The following is a 20,283-nucleotide window of genomic DNA, read 5'->3' on the forward strand; positions in this document are numbered from 1 at the left end:
GACTGGAAGGGGGTGAAAGTGTCCGGACTGGAAGGGGGCGAAAGGGTCCGGACTGGAAGGGGGCGAAAGGGTCCGGACTGGAAGGGGGCGAAAGGGTCCGGACTGGAAGGGGGCGAAAGGGTCCGGACTGGAAGGGGGCGAAAGGGTCCGGACTGGAAGGGGGCGAAAGTGTCCGGACTGGAAGGGGGCGAAAGTGTCCGGACTGGAAGGGGGCGAAAGTGTCCGGACTGAAAGGGGGGGAAAGTGTCCGGACTGGAAGGGGGGGAAAGTGTCCGGACTGGAAGGGGGGGAAAGTGTCCGGACTGGAAGGGGGCGAAAGTGTCCGGACTGGAAGGGGGCAAAAGTGTCCGGACTGGAAGGGGGCGAAAGTGTCCGGACTGAAAGGGGGGAAAGTGTCCGGACTGGAAGGCGGGTGAAAGTGTCCGGACTGGAAGGGGGTGAAAGTGTCCAGACTGGAAGGGGGGGAAAAGCGTCCGGACTGGAAGGGGGGGGAAAGTGTCTGAACTGGAAGGGGGGGAAAGAGTCCGGACTGGAAGGGGTTAATTAACTGCAATTCAGAGGCTTCTCCTTCAAACAAACATACAAAGTTTGCTATGCTTTAAGGACCTCTTATCCAAGTATTTGCTTAGTCTGGGTCAGGTCCACGGGCGGACTGACCATTTGGAAACTCGGGCACTGCCCGAGGGCCCGGGGTCAGTAGGGGGCCCCATGAGATGCCCCTGGTACCTTTTTCATAGGCTTTTTTGAGTTTGGGCAAGGACACAGGGGCCCCATGATCGCCTATTGCCCAGGGGCCCCATGAGTTGTCAGTCCGCCCCTGGTAAGGTCTGTATTATCCGTCAATGTTCTGGTATTTTTCCTAAAATATAAAACTCAAAAACCATTACTAACCCCCCTCACCCCTCACTCAACCTCTGAGAGGTTCCCAATGACTAAGCTAGTAGTGAATGCTTGGAACGGACTTCCAGCAGAGGTAATGAGTCCATTTGGAAGAGAAAAACAAAACAAAAACACAAACATACGAAATCGACAAAATACCATCAAGTGTCAAATAACATATCATGTATTTTCCTGTCAATGAAAACTGCACTCTGAGCCACAGGAAAGAAAAGGAAACATAAAATTTCTAAATTTCCTGAGTGATTGTTATTAACTGTTTCCATACCGGGCACTTTCACCCCCTTCCCCCCCCAGGCCATTTTTCAGGTTTCAGCGCTCTCACACTTTAAATGACAATTGCGCGGTCATGCAACACTGTACCCAAACTAAAATTTTATCATTTTCTTCACACAACTAGGGCTTTCTTTTGGTGGTATTTAATCACCGCCGGGGTTTTTATTTTTTGCTAAATTAACAAAAAAAGACCAAACATTTTGAAAAAAACCCACTTTTTTCTTTGTTTCTGTTATAAAAGTTTGCAAATAAATAATTGTTCTTCATAAATTTAGGCCGAGATGTATTCTGCTACATGACTTTGGTGAAAATAACCCAAATTAGGATGTATTATTTAGTTTGTAGGAAAGTTATAGAGTTCACAAACTATGATATAGATCTGAATATTGATCAATCCTGAAGTACTGACAGCCAATCTAATTTCTTGAGGTCCAAGAATGTCAGAACAGTATAGATATCCCCCAAATGTCAGAACAGTACAGATATCCCCCAAATGTCAGAACAGTACAGATATCCCCCAAATGTCAGGACGGTACAGATATCCCCCAAATGTCAGGACGGTACAGATATCCCCCAAATGTCAGGACAGTACAGATATCCCCCAAATGTCAGGACAGTACAGATACCCACAAATGTCAGGACAGTACAGATATCCCCCAAATGTCAGAACAGTACAGATATCCCCCCAAATGTCAGGACAGGACAGATATCCCCCAAATGTCAGGACAGTACAGATATCCCCCAAATGTCAGGACAGTACAGATATCCCACAAATGTCAGGAAGGTACAGATACCCCCAAATGTCAGGACAGTACAGATATCCCCCCAAATGTCAGGACGGTACAGATATCCCCCAAATGTCAGGACAGTACAGATATCCCCCAAATGTCAGGACAGTACAGATATCCCCCAAATGTCAGGATAGTACAGATATCCCCCAAATATCAGGACAGTACAGATATCCCCCAAATGTCAGGATAGTACAGATATCCCACAAATGTCAGGACAGTACAGATATCCCTCAAATGTCAGGACAGTACAGATATCCCCCCAAATGTCAGGACAGGACAGATATCCCCCCAAATGTCAGGACAGGACAGATATCCCCCCAAATGTCAGGACAGGACAGATATCCCCCAAATGTCAGGACAGGACAGATATCCCCCAAATGTCAGAACAGTACAGATATCCCCCAAATGTCAGGACGGTACAGATATCCCCCAAATGTCAGGACGGTACAGATATCCCCCAAATGTCAGGATGCTATAGATATCCCCCAAATGTCAGAACGGTACAGATATCCCCCAAATGTCAGAACGGTACAGATATCCCCCAAATGTTAGGACGGTACAGATATCCCCCAAATGTCAGAACGGTACAGATATCCCCCAAATGTTAGGACGGTACAGATATCCCCCAAATGTCAGAACGGTACAGATATCCCCCAAATGTCAGGACAGTACAGATATTCCCCAAATGTCAGGACGGTACAGATATCCCCCAAATGCCAGAACAGGACAGATATCCCCCAAATGTCAGGACAGTACAGATATCCCCCAAATGTCAGGATGCTACAGATATCCCCCAAATGTCAGAACGGTACAGATATCCCCCAAATGTCAGGACAGTACAGATATCCCCCAAATGTCAGGACGGTACAGATATCCCCCAAATGTTAGGACGGTACAGATATCCCCCAAATGTCAGAACGGTACAGATATCCCCCCAAATGTCAGGACAGTACAGATATCCCCCAAATGTCAGGACGGTACAGATATCCCCCAAATGCCAGAACAGGACAGATATCCCCCAAATGTCAGGACAGTACAGATATCCCCCAAATGTCAGGATGCTACAGATATCCCCCAAATGTCAGAACAGTACGGATATCCCCCAAATGTCAGAACAGGACAGATATCTCCCAACTGTCAGGACGGTACAGATATCTCCCAACTGTCAGGACGGTACAGATATCCCCCAAATGTCAGGACGGTACAGATATCCCCCAAATGTCAGAACGGTACAGATATCCCCCAAATGTCAGGACAGTACAGATATCCCCCAAATGTCAGAACAGTACAGATATCCCCCAAACGTCAGGACAGTACAGATATCCCCCAAATGTCAGGACAGTACAGATATCCCCCAAATGACAGAACAGTACAGATATCCCCCAAATGTCAGGACAGTATAGATATCCCCCAACTGTCGGACAGTACAGATAGCCCCCAAATGTCAGAACAGGACAGATATCCCCCAAATGTCAGAACAGTACAGATATCCCCCAAATGTCAGAACAGTACAGATATCCCCCAAATGTCAGGACAGTACAGATATCCCCCAAATGTCAGAACAGTACAGCTATCCCCCAAATGTCAGGACGGTACAGCTATCCCCCAAATGTCAGGACGGTACAGATATCCCCCAAATGTCCGGACGGCACAGATATCCCCCAAATGTCAGGACGGTACAGATATCCCCCAAATGTCAGGACGGTACAGATATCCCCCAAATGTCAGAACAGTACAGATATCCCCCAAATGTCAGGACGGTACAGATATCCCCCAAATGTCAGGACGGTACAGATATCCCCCAAATGTCAGGACAGTACAGATATCCCCCCAAATGTCAGGACAGGACAGATATCCCACAAATGTCAGGACAGTACAGATATCCCTCAAATGTCAGGACAGTACAGATATCCCCCCAAATGTCAGGACAGGACAGATATCCCCCAAATGTCAGGACAGGACAGATATCCCCCAAATGTCAGGACAGTACAGATATCCCCCAAATGTCAGAACAGTACAGATATCCCCCAAATGTCAGGATGCTACAGATATCCCCCAAATGTCAGAACAGTACAGATAACCCCCAAATGTCAGGACAGTACAGATATCCCCCAAATGTCAGGATGGTACAGATATCCCCCAAATGTCAGGACGGTACAGATATCCCCCAAATGTCAGGACGGTACAGATATCCCCCAAATGTCAGGACAGTACAGATATCCCCCAAATGTCAGGACAGTACAGATATCCCCCAAATGTCAGGACAGGACAGATATCCCACAAATGTCAGGACAGTACAGATATCCCTCAAATGTCAGGACAGTACAGATATCCCCCCAAATGTCAGGACAGGACAGATATCCCCCAAATGTCAGGACAGGACAGATATCCCCCAAATGTCAGGACAGTACAGATATCCCCCAAATGTCAGAACAGTACAGATATCCCCCAAATGTCAGGATGCTACCGATATCCCCCAAATGTCAGAACAGTACAGATAACCCCCAAATGTCAGGATGCTACAGATATCCCCCAAATGTCAGAACAGTACAGATATCCCCCAAATGTCAGAACAGTACAGATAACCCCCAAATGTCAGGATGCTACAGATATCCCCCAAATGTCAGAACAGTACAGATATCCCCCAAATGTCAGGACAGTACAGAAATCCCCCAAATGTCAGGATGGTACAGATATCCCCCAAATGCCAGAACAGGACAGATATCCCCCAAATGTCAGGACGGTACAGATATCCCCCAAATGTCAGGACGGTACAGATATCCCCCAAATGTCAGGATGCTATAGATATCCCCCAAATGTCAGAACGGTACAGATATCCCCCAAATGTCAGAACGGTACAGATATCCCCCAAATGTTAGGACGGTACAGATATCCCCCAAATGTCAGAACGGTACAGATATCCCCCAAATGTTAGGACGGTACAGATATCCCCCAAATGTCAGAACGGTACAGATATCCCCCAAATGTCAGGACAGTACAGATATTCCCCAAATGTCAGGACGGTACAGATATCCCCCAAATGCCAGAACAGGACAGATATCCCCCAAATGTCAGGACAGTACAGATATCCCCCAAATGTCAGGATGCTACAGATATCCCCCAAATGTCAGAACGGTACAGATATCCCCCAAATGTTAGGACGGTACAGATATCCCCCAAATGTCAGAACGGTACAGATATCCCCCAAATGTTAGGACGGTACAGATATCCCCCAAATGTCAGAACGGTACAGATATCCCCCAAATGTCAGGACAGTACAGATATCCCCCAAATGTCAGGACGGTACAGATATCCCCCAAATGTCAGAACAGGACAGATATCCCCCAAATGTCAGGACAGTACAGATATCCCCCAAATGTCAGGATGCTACAGATATCCCCCAAATGTCAGAACAGTACAGATATCCCCCAAATGTCAGGACAGTACAGATATCCCCCAAATGTCAGAACAGGACAGATATCTCCCAACTGTCTGGACAGTACAGATATCCCCCAAATGTCAGAACAGGACAGATATCTCCCAACTGTCAGGACGGTACAGATATCCCCCAAATGTCAGAACAGGACAGATATCTCCCAACTGTCAGGACGGTACAGATATCCCCCAAATGTCAGAACAGGACAGATATCTCCCAACTGTCAGGATGGTACAGATATCCCCCAAATGTCAGGACGGTACAGATATCCCCCAAATGTCAGGATGGTACAGATATCCCCCAAATGTCAGGACGGTACAGATATCCCCCAAATGTCAGGACGGTACAGATATCCCCCAAATGTCAGGACAGTACAGATATCCCCCAAATGTCAGGACAGTACAGATATCCCACAAATATCAGGACAGTACAGATATCCCCCAAATGTCAGGACAGTACGGATATCCCCCAAATGTCAGAACAGTACGGATATCCCCCAAATGTCAGAACAGGACAGATATCTCCCAACTGTCAGGACGGTACAGATATCTCCCAACTGTCAGGACGGTACAGATATCCCCCAAATGTTAGGACGGTACAGATATCCCCCAAATGTCAGAACGGTACAGATATCCCCCAAATGTCAGGACAGTACAGATATCCCCCAAATGTCAGGACGGTACAGATATCCCCCAAATGCCAGAACAGGACAGATATCCCCCAAATGTCAGGACAGTACAGATATCCCCCAAATGTCAGGATGCTACAGATATCCCCCAAATGTCAGAACAGTACAGATATCCCCCAAATGTCAGGACAGTACAGATATCCCCCAAATGTCAGAACAGGACAGATATCTCCCAACTGTCTGGACAGTACAGATATCCCCCAAATGTCAGAACAGGACAGATATCTCCCAACTGTCAGGACGGTACAGATATCCCCCAAATGTCAGAACAGGACAGATATCTCTCAACTGTCAGGACGGTACAGATATCCCCCAAATGTCAGAACAGGACAGATATCTCCCAACTGTCAGGATGGTACAGATATCCCCCAAATGTCAGGACGGTACAGATATCCCCCAAATGTCAGGACGGTACAGATATCCCCCAAATGTCAGGACGGTACAGATATCCCCCAAATGTCAGGACGGTACAGATATCCCCCAAATGTCAGGACAGTACAGATATCCCACAAATGTCAGGACAGTACAGATATCCCACAAATGTCAGGACAGTACAGATATCCCCCAAATGTCAGGACGGTACAGATATCCCCCAAATGTCAGGACAGTACAGATATCCCCCAAATGTCAGAACAGTACGGATATCCCCCAAATGTCAGAACAGGACAGATATCTCCCAACTGTCAGGATGGTACAGATATCTCCCAACTGTCAGGACGGTACAGATATCCCCCAAATGTCAGGACGGTACAGATATCCCCCAAATGTCAGAACGGTACAGATATCCCCCAAATGTCAGGACAGTACAGATATCCCCCAAATGTCAGAACAGTACAGATATCCCCCAAACGTCAGGACAGTACAGATATCCCCCAAATGTCAGGACAGTACAGATATCCCCCAAATGACAGAACAGTACAGATATCCCCCAAATGTCAGGACAGTATAGATATCCCCCAACTGTCGGACAGTACAGATAGCCCCCAAATGTCAGAACAGGACAGATATCCCCCAAATGTCAGAACAGTACAGATATCCCCCAAATGTCAGAACAGTACAGATATCCCCCAAATGTCAGGACAGTACAGATATCCCCCAAATGTCAGAACAGTACAGCTATCCCCCAAATGTCAGGACAGTACAGATATCCCCCAAATGTCCGGACGGCACAGATATCCCCCAAATGTCAGGACAGTACAGATATCCCCCAAATGTCAGGACGGTACAGATATCCCCCAAATGTCAGAACAGTACAGATATCCCCCAAATGTCAGGACAGTACAGATATCCCCCAAATGTCAGGATGGTACAGATATCCCCCAAATGTCAGGACGGTACAGATATCCCCCAAATGTCAGGACAGCACAGATATCCCCCCAAATGTCAGAACAGTACAGATATCCCCCCAAATGTCAGGACGGTACAGATATCCCCCAAATGTCAGGACAGCACAGATATCCCCCCAAATGTCAGGACAGCACAGATATCCCCCCAAATGTCAGAACAGTACAGATACCGCACAAATGACCCGTTTTTGTAGAGTAGACAGTCTGACGTACTTCATAAGAGGATTGGCGAGTTTTTTGAAGTTGTAATTTTTTTGTCATAATTTTTCGGAAAAAAACCGCCATACCTGCCTGCTGCTGCACCCACAGTCCTGCACTTGGCCTGCATCCTTGTTACCGCCATACCTGCCTGCTGCCGCATCCACACTCCTGTGTCCATTCCCGGTCTGCATCCTGATTGCCGCCATACCTGCCTGCTGCCGCACCCACGTTCCTGCATCCGCACCGGGCCTGCATCCGGATTTCCTGAGTCTTCACCTACCAGCCACCAGCTCCAGACCCACCCGGCACTCGTGCCACTCCTGGCTCTGCGCCCTCTGTTCCCACTATCAGGGGCTCCGGGCGGGAGTAGTAAGAGGACGCCTCCTCTCCACGTCAGGCTCCCCAACCAGGTAGGTGACAAAGCTTGCTATGTGTTTCCTGCAAACAGGAGAAGAAAGGAAAGAAGATCATCGCCATGTTTGTATTCCTAACCTAATATACTTTACCTTTGTTGGGTATGTGTATTTATGTATATAGACATCTTTATATGTAAAACATCTTTCATGAACTCACTGAACCTAAAAAATATAACTTAAAAACAAAAAGTTATTACTCTTTTCCTTTACCACACAAAGAAAGTGAACAATACAACATTGTTACATTTACATTGGTATTTTATCCAATCTTTCGATATGGCTTCTATTCCTGTTTGGTTCCCAATGAGCACATTACTACCTGCTTATTTATCCAATTCCAGGATTCTGTAAAATCTCTTTTCAATGTTTACAATTCCTTCACACCCTCATCTCGTTCCAGTTTCATTCGCTTAATTCCAGCCTGTAAAGATTCATTCTCGATCGTAATCGTTGAGAATGGAATGCAGGATCTCGACTTTTTCGTAGTTATTACACCTGGGCCTTTTTCCCCAGCGTGGTGAGTACACCTCAATATCACGCCTCTTTGTTCTATATTGGTTTTGTTTTACAACCTTTTCGCTATTAGAGGCCAAACAAACTCACATAAACTCATCTAACAGGAGCATGATCAGAAATCCCTCGCGGCAGAATGGAAATTTCCCGAACCTTTGCTAAAAGTGAGCCTGGCCGGCAGGAGCTTTTCAATTTTCAGAGCCCTGATGTGATCCATTCATCAGCTCCAGAGAGGGGAACGCTTTTTGCCATCAAGGATTTCTTACCCACACATCACTGGAAGGGGATCTCTGGCCTTTTGGATCCCATCTTCACCATACGAGGGCGCTTCTTCCTCACTATCTCCAGTTCCAGTCCATATTCTGACCAGAGAGAGGGGGGGATCTTCAGGATAATCACACACCGCGTATTTTGAATACGCTTCTGGTTAGTGCGCATTTCTACCATATGCACTGGGAACGCAGGGAGCACCGTCACAGAACTTTATTTTATTTCCTTTTATTATATTGTTTGTGCATTTGTATCATTGGCACCTTTTATTTTTACCTGTTAGCGCTGCATTTTAGATTTTATAATAAAGGTCAATTCTAGACAAAGTTTTATGTGATGCTGAGTGACAAGTGTATGCCCTGGTCCCAGGATTTTTCCACCTCCATACATCCATGAACTGATAAAGCTCGGCCAACTCCGACTCCCCGCTGGCATCCGGATATAATTTATCAGCGCTAGGGTCCGGAGTAAGATTAAAATCACCAGCAAGAAGAACATGGGATGTGGGATAGGAGGCCAAGAGCGGAGTCAAGGCAGCCAACGAACGCACGGAAGCTGGAGGCGGATGGTAGAGCCCAGCAATTGCCATTTCAAAACAGTTAATGATCGCATGGATTATAACATATTTACCCTCGGGGTCCAGCTTGAGATGAAGGAGAGTGAATGGCAACGACTTGTGTATAAGGACACTAACCCTTCTAGCATAAGAAGAGTATGAAGCATTATAATAATGACCAACCCAAGCTCTCCTGAGACTCAGCATCCTATGGCCTGTCATGTACCTGAGAGGAGACTGAAATGACGAGGTCAGACTCACTTGTGTCACTAGCCCTGACCCCACTGGAAGTGGAACAGAGGGTGTCTAGGGACCAGGGGGACAAGAGTGCCAGCGGATGTTGCTTGAAGCACTTGCACCTGGAGTCCTTAGAAGACTGATGAACCACCCATTCAGGCACAGTAGTCATATGCGGAGCTGGTATGGTAGATCGCCAGGCGTGCACCAGAGCAATGAACAAAATGCAATATCTCCTGCGCTCCAGGACCCAGACCGGTGGTGAGTAGATGGAATCAAACTCCAAAAAAGGCTCCACACCAAGGCTGGGGAAGCCCAAACAGAACTGTGAGGAAGAACAACAAAAAGAAGCTTCTTTTTGTTGTTCTTCCTCACAGTGCACCAGAGCAAGGCAGGAAGCTGGGATAGGAGACAGGAGCAATGTCATAGGAATAGCCAGGGTCATCAACGGGCGGACAGCGAGGTACCAAATCATAAGCAAGTCAAAGTCAGGAGCAGAGCCGAGGTCAGGAACAAATATCAAGCAGGAGAGGAATCAAGAGTCAAGTCGGAAAGAAGCCAGGTCAGCAACAAGGGAATCACACAGGAACAAGCAGGACACGGGGGACAACTGAAGACCAGTCAGCACAGGCAGAGGCACCCTTTAAATAGTCCGTCTGGCGCCAATCTTCATCGGGCATGTGCACGATCACGCATTTCTGTGCGCATGCGCACGTCTGGTCACTATTCCCTGGATATTTCCGTGCGCATGCGCATTTCTATTCTCCAGCCATCTCACAGGAATTCCCTTACATGGCCCGTCAAATGGGTACAAATATGTGGGGCATAGGATTTGAGAAATTGGAAAACCAAGGAGTGATTAACGGGGGAGTTAATGCCTCGCACATTCCAGGAAATACATTTCAGATCAGGGGGCGCCGTAAGATAGATATTGGAGAACCTATGTGTAACCACTCAAACTGAACCCCGGGAAAAAAACAGCAAACTGTAAACCAGACATCAGAAAAATCTGTATATTAGCCGAATACCCTGCACAGACTGAAGCACATAAACAATCAAAAGCACCTTGCAGCAAAGAAGAAAAACAAACACCCAATCAGCATAGACCAAAGAAATGGTTACTATAAAAATTGGTAGGAAATGTTATCAGCTGGCCTCCAAATATGACTGAAGAAGTATAAACTAGGGATCTGAGGCCACCACAGAAGGAAGCGGCTCCACCAGCGGTTACACAGGACACCAGCTCCGTGAGGGGGAGGAAATGGATGGACCGTGACAGATAGGAAAATCCCTTGCACCAGCTAGGTAGCACAGGTAGGGATCCCTGTCAGAGCCCAGGACAGGTGCCAGCCAAGGGACAGAGCCTCCAGAGCCCCTCAGGGGACCAAGCCAACGATTATTTAAGGGGGAAGGGGGAAAGGACACAGACAGCTCCAGTAGTCCCCCTCCAGGCAGCAGCCACCACTTCACAGAGCCTCCAGACCAGGCCAATCCTCCTCTCCCCTGGGGGAAACACCCAGGCCTCCAAAGAACTCCCAGGGCAGTATGCAGGGGACAACAGAAGGCACCACCCTCCCCCAGTCAGCAGCTCACCTTTCCGAGATCCAGGTGGGATCCGGCCTAGAGTAGGCCACAGCAAGCCAGGTCCAGGCCTCGAGTAGGCCGCAGCAGGCCAGGTCCGGGCCTCGAGGGGTGGGTGGTAGGAAGGGAGGCAAGGGTGGAAGGAAGGGAGGGAGGGGTGGGAGGAAGGAAGAGAGGAATGGAGAGGTGGGTGGGTGGAAGGAAGGAGGGGGTGGGTGGAAGGAAGGGGTGGATGGAAGGAAGAGGTGGGTGGAAGGAAGGAGTGAAAGAAAGGAAGGAAAGGAGGGGTGGAAGGAAGGGGAGGATGGAAGGAAGAGGTGGGTGTAAGGAAGGAGTGAAAGAAAGGAAGTAAAGGAGGGGTGGAAGGAAGGGAGGGGTGGGTGTGAGGAAGGAAGGGGTGGGTGTAAGGAAGGAAGGGAGGGGTGGAAGGAAGCAAGGGGGGGGATGGAAGGAAGCAAGGGGTGGGTTGAAGGAAGGAAGGGAGGGGTGGTTGGATGGAAAAAAGGGTGTAAGGAAGGAAGGGGTGGATGGAAGGAAGGAAGGAAAGAAGGAAAAAAGAGGTGGATAGAAGGGAGGGGTGAAAAGAAAACTGAACCCTTCTGTTCAGCGGTGGTGGCGGCAACACTACGGGTGTATGTGAGGGGTGGTTGTGGTGACAAGCAGTGATCTCCTGTATGGATTTCAATGAAGTAGCAGGAAGGCGGTACTCCTCCTCTCCCTCCTGCGGCTTCCAGCTGCTTCGTTGAAAGCCATACAGGAGATCTTTGCTTATCACCACAACCACCGCCACCCCTCCCACACACCCCTAGTCCCAGCGCTGCTCGCTGCCTCCACCTGCAGGGATGGTTTGCAACTCTCCTCTGGGAGGGGGTTCAGACCCCCCTGACTTCCCCCTTATCTACACCCCTGAAAGGAACCCCTATAAAACTCTGGAGGAACCCTTGTGTTCTATGGAACCCTGGATGAGAATGCATGGACTAACCACTCGCAGAATGCATACCAAACCCCAGCAAGGTCCCCATTTAGAAGGACCGCCCCAACCAAGATGGCCATGGAAGGTCACCAGGGATTGCAGCATCCAGACAACTGCTCCCCACGTGAAAGCTACGGAGGCTCTACATGGGAAAACATCTCCCCTGAATTGCCACTCCATCAACATAGCGACAGATGCCACGTGCTGGATAGAGCAAGAACTACACCTGCCTACAGCTAGGCCGTTTATAAACATCCTTTGATAGAGAAGGGGTTAACAGCATCTTTCAAGCATGTAACTGAAAGGATTGTTGTGCTTCCATCTTTGCCCTAAAAGTGGCATAAAAGGAGGAACGTTGGTACATGTCTCCCAGGGCAGAGTCCAGCTCCTCAGGCCGTTTCTTTCACAATCCCTTGACAATTATCTTTGAAAATGTCCAGAAATTATTTTCCACTCCCCCTTCCCCCATCCCATAGGACTTTATTGGGTTCTGGATTATACTTTGCAACTTCTGAATTTCGAGGAACAGCCCACAAATGGAACCCAAGCACGTTCACTGATCACCACCTAGCACCAGCAAAAAAAATAAAAATTGCCTGGAAACGCCCCTGAGCTCAGCTACTCATAAAGGATTGCTTTTGTATGGATTGCAGAGTTTGTTTTGTATACATTGCATCCTGGAAGGAAACGTGCCAGTTCAGGGCTGAATATTCTGCTTGTAAAAGTGGGTGAAGAATATATAAGAGTGGATCCAGGAATCTGGAGGAAGCAAACATGACGCAGAGACCATGGCTGGTGCTCCAGGGACGGGTAGGCAGGGGCGGACTGACCATTTGGAAACTCGGGCACTGCTCGAGGGCCCGGGGTCAGTAGGGGGCCCCATGAGATGCCCCTGGTACCTTTTTCATAGGCTTTTTTGAGTTTGGGCAAGGACACAGGGGCCCCATGATCCCCTTTTGCCCGGGGGCCCCATGAGTTATCAGTCCACCCCTGCGGGTAGGACTACATATTGCTATAATCAGGAGGGGGGTAATGAAGGGGAAATGATGGGAGATTCATGGCCGGTGACACCAGTGGAGTCTTTATTAGTCACATTGTTGGTAGAAAGATGAATTTTCCTTTATCTGGGTCCAATGTGAAAATTGTAACATTTTATATCCCGAGTAACAAAAGAGGTTTTTTTAATCTCGGTATTCAGCAAACCCACTTTTCTTATTCCGTTTAATGAGTGCATCCAAATTCAATACCAATGGCACAGATTGCTACCAATCATTCCTAAATTGAGACATCCTCTAGCAGATTCATTCTGATTAAATTCTTACGTAAGTTCTACATCCGGTCTGTTTATTTTATACTTCATTTTTGAACTTTTTTACATCAAAAAGGAAGGAAGGGGTGGGTAGAAGGAAGGGTGTGAGGAAGGAAGGGGTGGGTAGAAGGAAGGGTGTGAGGAAGGAAGGGGTTGGTAGAAGGAAGGGTGTGAGGAAGGAAGGGGTGGGTGGAAGGAAGGGTGTGAGGAAGGAAGGAGTGGAAGGAAGGAAGGGAGGGGTGGGTGGAAGGAAGGAAGGGGTGGAAGGAAGGAAGGGAGGGGTGGGTGGAAGGAAGGAAGGAAGGGAGGGGTGGGTGTAAGGAAGAAAGGGAGGGGTGGAAGGAAGCGAGGGGTGGGTGGAAGGAAGGGAGGGGTGGGTGGATGGAAGAAAGGGTGTAAGGAAGGGGTGGATGAATGGAAGGAAGGAAAGAAGAGGTGGATAGAAGAGAGGGGTGAAAAGAAAACTGAACCCTTCTGTACAGCGGTGGTGGCGGCAAGACTAGGGGTGAATGTGAGGGGTGGTTGTGGTGACAAGCAGTGATCTCCTGTATGGATTTCAATGAAGCAGCAGGAAGACGCTGCTCCTCCTCTCCCTCCTGTGGCTTCCATCTGCTTCATTGAAAGCCATACAGGAGATCGTTGCTTATCACCACAAGCACTGCCACCCCTCCCATACACCCCTAGTTCCAGCGCTGCTAGCTGCCTCCACCTGCAGGGATGGTTTGCAACTCTCCTCTGGGGGGGGGTTCAGATCCCCCTGACCTCCCCCTTATCTACGCCCCTGAAAGGAACCCCTATAAAACTCTGGAGGAACCCTTGTGTTCTATGAAACCCTGGATGAGAATGCATGGACTAACAACTCGCAGAATGCATTCCAAACCCCAGCAAGGTCCCCATTTAAAAGGACCACCCCAACCAAGATGGCCATGGAAGGTCACCAGGGATTGCAGCATCCAGACAACTGCTCCCCACTTGAAAGCTACGGAGGCTCCACATGGGAAAACATCTCCCCTGAATCGCCACTCCATCAACATAGCGATAGATGCCACGTGCTGGATAGAGCAAGAACTACACCTGCCTACAGCTAGGCCGTTTATAAACATCCTTTGACAGAGAAGGGGTTAACAGCATCTTTCAAGCATGTAACTGAAAGGATTGTTGTGCTTCCATCTCTGCCCTAAAAGTGGCATAAAAGGAGGAACATTGGTACATGTCTCCCAGGGCAGAGCCCAGCTCCTCTGGCCCTTTCTTTCACAATCCCTTTCCAATTATCTTTGAAAATGTCCAGAAACGACTTTCCGATCCCCCTTCTCCTTCCCCCATCCCATAGGACTTTATTGGGCTCTGGATTAAACTTTTCAACTTCTGAATTTCGAGGAACAGCCCACAAATGGAACCCAAGCACGTTCACTGATCACCACCTAGCACCAGCAAAAAATATTGCCTGGAAACGCCCCTGAGCTCAGCTACTCATAAAGGATTGCTTTTGTATGGATTGCAGAGTTTGTTTTGCATACTTTGCATCCTGGAAGGAAACGTGCGACATCAGGGCTGAATATTCTGCTTGTAACAGTCCAAAGAAACAGAGAGTGAAAGAGGCTGAAGAATATATAAGAGTGGATCCAGGAACCTGGAGGAAGCAAACACGACGCAGAGACCATGGCTGGTGCTTCAGGGACGGGTATGACTACATATTGCTATAATCAGGGGGGTAATGATGGGGAAATGATGGGAGATTCATGGCCGGTGACACCAATTAGTCACATTGTTGGTGGAAAGACGAATTTCCCTTTTTATGGGTCCAATGTGAAAATTGTAACATTTTATAAATCGAATAACAAAAGAGGAGTTTTTTTAATGTCGGTATCCAGCAAACCCACTTCTCTTACTCCCTGTTTAATGATTGCATCCAAATTCACAACCAATGGCACAGATTGCTACCAATCTTTCCTAAACATCTTCCAGCAGGTTTGTTTTTATCGAATTCTTACGTAAGTTCTACATCCGGTCTGTTTATTATTTTATACTTCCTTTTTTTTTTAACTTTTTTTACATCAAAATCTCCTATATGCTTCTAGCCTTTTACATATCCTTCATTGCATGCCAGACAACTTGTCACAGATCAGCTGCAATGCTGATCTGTCACCTGTAGTTCTGAAGACATGCAATGCTGACTCCTTACCTGTAGCTGATATGTTCTAATAGTCCCATGGACCAGTAGGCAAACTGTTGCTTGTAGTCCCATGGACCAGTAGGCAAACTGTTGCTTGCAGTCCCATGGACCAACAGTCAAAGTGTTTCTTGTAGTCTCATGGATCATGGATCAGCAGGCAAACTATTTCTTGTAGTCTCATGGGCCAGCAAGCAAACTGTTGTTCGCAGTCCCATGGGCCAGCAGGCAAACTGTTGCTCGCAGCCCCATGAGCCAGCAGGCAAACTGTTGCTCGCAGCCCCATGGGCCAGCAAGCAAACTGTTGTTCGCAGTCCCATGGGCCAGCAGGCAAACTGTTGCTCGCAGCCCCATGAGCCAGCAAGCAAACTGTTGTTCGCGATCCCATGGGCCAGCAGGCAAACTGTTGCTCGCAGCCCCATGGGCCAGCAGGCAAACTGTTGCTCGCAGTCCCATGGGCCAGCAGAAATACTGTTGCGCGCAGTCCCATGGGCCAGCAGGCAAACTGTTGCGCGCAGTCCCATAGGCCAGCAGGAAAACTGTTGCTCGCAGCCCCATGGGCCAGCAGGCAAACTGTTGCGCGCAGTCCCATGGGCCAGCAGGAAAACTGTTGCTCGCAGTCCAATGGGCCAGCAGGCAAACTGTTGCTCGCAGTCCAATGGGCCAGCACGCAAACTGTTGCTCGCAGTCCCATGGGCCAGCAGGCAAATTGTTGCTCGCAGTCCAATAGGCCAGCAGGCAAACTGTTGCTCGCAGTCCCATGGGCCAGCAGGCAAACTGTTGCTCGCAGTCCCATGGGCCAGCAGCCAAACTGTTGCTCGCAGTCCCATGGGCCAGCAGCCAAACTGTTACTCGCAGTCCCATGGGCCAGCAGGCAAACTGTTGCTCGCAGTCCCATGGGCCAGCAGGCAAACTGTTGCTCGCAGTCCCATGGGCCAGCAGGCAAACTGTTGCTCGCAGTCCCATGGGCCAGCAGCCAAACTGTTACTCGCAGTCCCATGGGCCAGCAGGCAAACTTTTGCTCGCAGTCCAATGGGCCAGCAGGCAAACTCTTGCTCGCAGTCCAATGGACCAGCAGGAAAACTGTTGCTCGCAGTCCAATGGGCCAGCAGGCAAACTGTTGCCCGCAGTCCCTTGGGCCAGCAGACATGATGTTACTTGTTGTCCCACAGCGCTCTACATATTAGACTCTTCTGTTTCCTGTTGACCAAAAGACATTTATTCAAAGAATGGAAACTATATGAGTCATCAAGTTTTATCTGCTGTTTGATTGAAGCTACACACCCAGTCTCAACTGGGACTGGACATCTTCCTATGTATGTTGGACTCATTCCAACATACCTTGCTTGGGAAAGAGGTCTTACTCCTGGCACTGAGCCACAGTGTCCTGTTACTGAAAGATTGTTCTAGAGACCAATTCTTAGTATCAAGGCACCCCAGCCACATCAAGCAGTCATTCTTCTGTGTGTTCCCTGTGCACCCCAATTGTATCTCGTGTTCCTTCTTCTGTGTGTTCCCTGTTCCCCCCAGTTGTATCCGGTGTTCCTTCTTCTGTGTGCTCCCTGTGCACCCCAGTCGTATCCGGTGTTCCTTCTTCTGTGTGCTCCCTGTGCACCCCAGTCGTATCCGGTGTTCCTTCTTCTGTGTGCTCCCTGTGCACCCCAGGTGTATCCGGTGTTCCTTCTTCTGTGTGCTCCCTGTGCACCCCAGTCGTATCCGGTGTTCCTTCTTCTGTGTGTTCCCTGTGCACCCCAGGTGTATCCAGTGTTCCTTCTTCTGTGTGTTCCCTGTGCACCCCAGTTGTATCCGGTGTTCCTTCTTCTGTGTGCTCCCAGTGCACCCCAGTTGTATCCGGTGTTCCTTCTTCTGTGTGCTCCCTGTGCATCCCAGGTGTATCCGGCGTTCCTTCTTTTGTCTGCTCCCTGTACATCCCAGGTGTATCCGGTGTTCCTTCTTTTGTGTGCTCCCTGTGCATCCCAGTTGTATCCGGTGTTCCTTCTTTTGTGTGTTCCCTGTGCACCCCAGTTGTATCCGGTGTTTCTTCTTTTGTGTGTTCCCTGTGCACCCCAGTTGCATCCGGTGTTCCTTCTGTGTGTTCCCTGTGCACCCCAATTGTATCTCGTGTTCCTTCTTCTGTGTGTTCCCTGTGCACCCCACTTGTATCCAGTGTTCCTTCTTCTGTGTGTTCCCAGTGCACTCCACTTGTATCCAGCGTTCCTTCTGTGTGTTCCCTTTGCACCCCAGTTGTATCCAGCAGTTCTTTTTCCCTCCTTCTTCCCTCCCCCTCCATCTCCCTCTTTCTCTACCCCTCCTCCATCTCCCTCCTTCTCTTCCCCTCCTCCATATCCCTCCTTCTCTTCCCCTCCTCCATATCCCTCCTTCTCTCCCTCCTCTCTCCCTCCTTCTTTCCCCCCTCCATTTCCCTCCCTCTTTTCTCCCCTTTCCATTTCCCCTTCTTCTTCTCTCCATCCTCCATCTCCCTCATTCTTCTCTCCCCCTCCATTTCCCCACTTCTTTTCTCTTTTCCTTCAAATGGCCTTCAAAAAACAAAATGGCGGCTGGAAGTTCTCAGCAAAATAGCCACAAGTGGCAAGTGAGTATAGTGCAGTATATAGTGGTAATAGAGTAGTTAAGAAGTTTCAGAAGTAGTTCAGAAGTGATCAAGAAGTAGTAGAAGTGATGATTCAGAAGTTTTGATCAGATGTTTTTGAGAAGTTAAAGTTAAAAGTTAAAGTTGTTGTCAGAAGGTCAGAAGTTTTTTTCAATTTGAGGTGTTTGGCCTTTTATACCATACAAGTCCTTTGTTCCGAGGGACCTCCCAACAGGCTTGTTGATTGGACGGTTGAGAAGTTTGTGTACCTATAGAGGTTCCTGACCTGTCCACCGGGGACAGTCAGGTACAGTATTTGCTGGTGTCCATTCCGTACCATATAAGTACCCCTTCAGATACAGAAACTGACCCTCTGGGTCTACCAGTCTGTCTCCTAAGTTAAATCTTACATTCCTTGCCATCCAAATCGCTACTCCTTTAGCTCATTTTATTGGAGAGTCTGCATAAAACCAGGTCGGATATTGTCTTGATTGTAATTTAAGCATTGTATCTAGAGATAAATGTGTCTCTTGTAAGAATACTATATCAATTGAGCGTTGCCAAATTTCCCGGGTAATCTTATGTCTTTTAACCGGAGTATTGAAACCTGTAATGGAACCGGACCCCGACTGCACTTGGGTATTTCCATTAGATTACCGCTTCCTCGTCCGAACACCGTCCACGGACACCACCGCTGACCATACAAGACTAGACGAGACCAGTCTTGAAGTAAATCAGGAATTAGACTACTTTATTTTAACAGAGATACAAGATATATACATTCCAGGGAACAATTCCACCTCCCTGCATAATGACACGGGGGGGTCAAACCACATCTAGCAACAAGAGACACATCAGCAGACACCCGCCCCACCAAGCCAATACACAAACACATACATCCCATAATAGTTTGCTCCCAAGCAAGACACACAATAGAACAATGGGATGCAGTCACATGGCATTAAACAATCAACAACCCCCCACCCCAATATTAGGACATTTCATCCTGTACCTCTAACAGGCACAGGGTGACTTACACATAAGAGGGATATGGGGAGCTGAGACAGGGGTCTCCCCACCCCTCCAAAGTAAGCTGGGTTCCATGGGCCCCCCACCCAAAGTGACTCCTGTCACAAAACCTTTTACATTGTAGGTCATAAAATTAACTACCTTCTTGTCAAACATCTCTTAATACTAAAACCTTTTTTCATTTGGGTCACACAGAGAGAGCAATCTGTATAATAAATTTGGAACCAATAGAGTTTCGAAATACCTCTTTCTGCCCTACCCCCCTTCCCCCCACACCATCCTCCTGCCTCCTTCGATTTGGCCTCTACCCAGCCCTTGGATCTGTTGTGGATCTAACCCCATCCTCGATCCTTCAGCGGAAGTGGACGACTCTGGCTCAGGGGTACATTTCAGTGAACTCTCTCTACTTGTTTCGGTAACACCCCAATCTGAACACCTGTGCCACTATCCTGTCAGCCAGGTGTATACTCTGTTCTTCGAGCAAAGAGGGGATCCCTTTTGCCCAGTCAATCAACACCAACACATTGGATGCATCTGGATTGCTGCTGATATCGATGATGCTTCCTTTCTGGTTGTTTATGCGGGCTAACATCTGATAACCTGTTCTTCTGGCCAGTCATCTACGGGAAGGATCAGCACCACACACTGATTCAATCTCCCATTCTCCTTCTGGAACCAGGAAATGATTTTAGAGGGTTCCATGCAGGGGCGGACTGACCATTTGGAAACTCAGGCACTGCCTGAGGGCCCGGGGTCAGTAGGGGGCCCCATGAGATGCCCCTGGTACCATTTTTATAGGCTTTTTTGAGCTTGGGCAAGGACTACGGGGCCCCTTGATCCCCTATTGCCCGGGGGCCCCACGTGTTGTCAGTCCGCCCCTGGTTCCATGCTTTCTTTCTGGGGTTCACAGATTCTCTGAACAGGGAAATCCCGGATGAGCCCCCACATGTAGCACTACCCCTTAAGAGTTGCTTAGCAATTTTTGGGTTCCCTATCAATCTGGA

General features: G+C 48.5%; 1 protein-coding gene across 1 annotated transcript in view; it reads left to right on the forward strand.

The window, feature by feature from the left end:
- Window positions 1-14,991: 14,991 nt before the first annotated feature.
- The window catches only part of LOC149434612 (uncharacterized), a gene marked incomplete at its 3' end in the record, with an annotated part of 41,488 nt that continues 36,196 nt past the window's right edge, over window positions 14,992-20,283 (forward strand). The window contains exon 1 of the mRNA XM_089663588.1: window positions 14,992-15,171. Within this exon, the coding sequence (XP_089519714.1) occupies window positions 15,150-15,171 (22 nt within the window). The remainder of the gene's footprint in view (window positions 15,172-20,283) is intronic.

The sequence above is a fragment of the Staurois parvus genome, unplaced genomic scaffold (assembly GCF_062004578.1).
Source record: "Staurois parvus isolate SC_StPar_1 unplaced genomic scaffold, SC_StPar_1.0 ptg001724l, whole genome shotgun sequence".
Taxonomy (NCBI): domain Eukaryota; kingdom Metazoa; phylum Chordata; class Amphibia; order Anura; family Ranidae; genus Staurois; species Staurois parvus.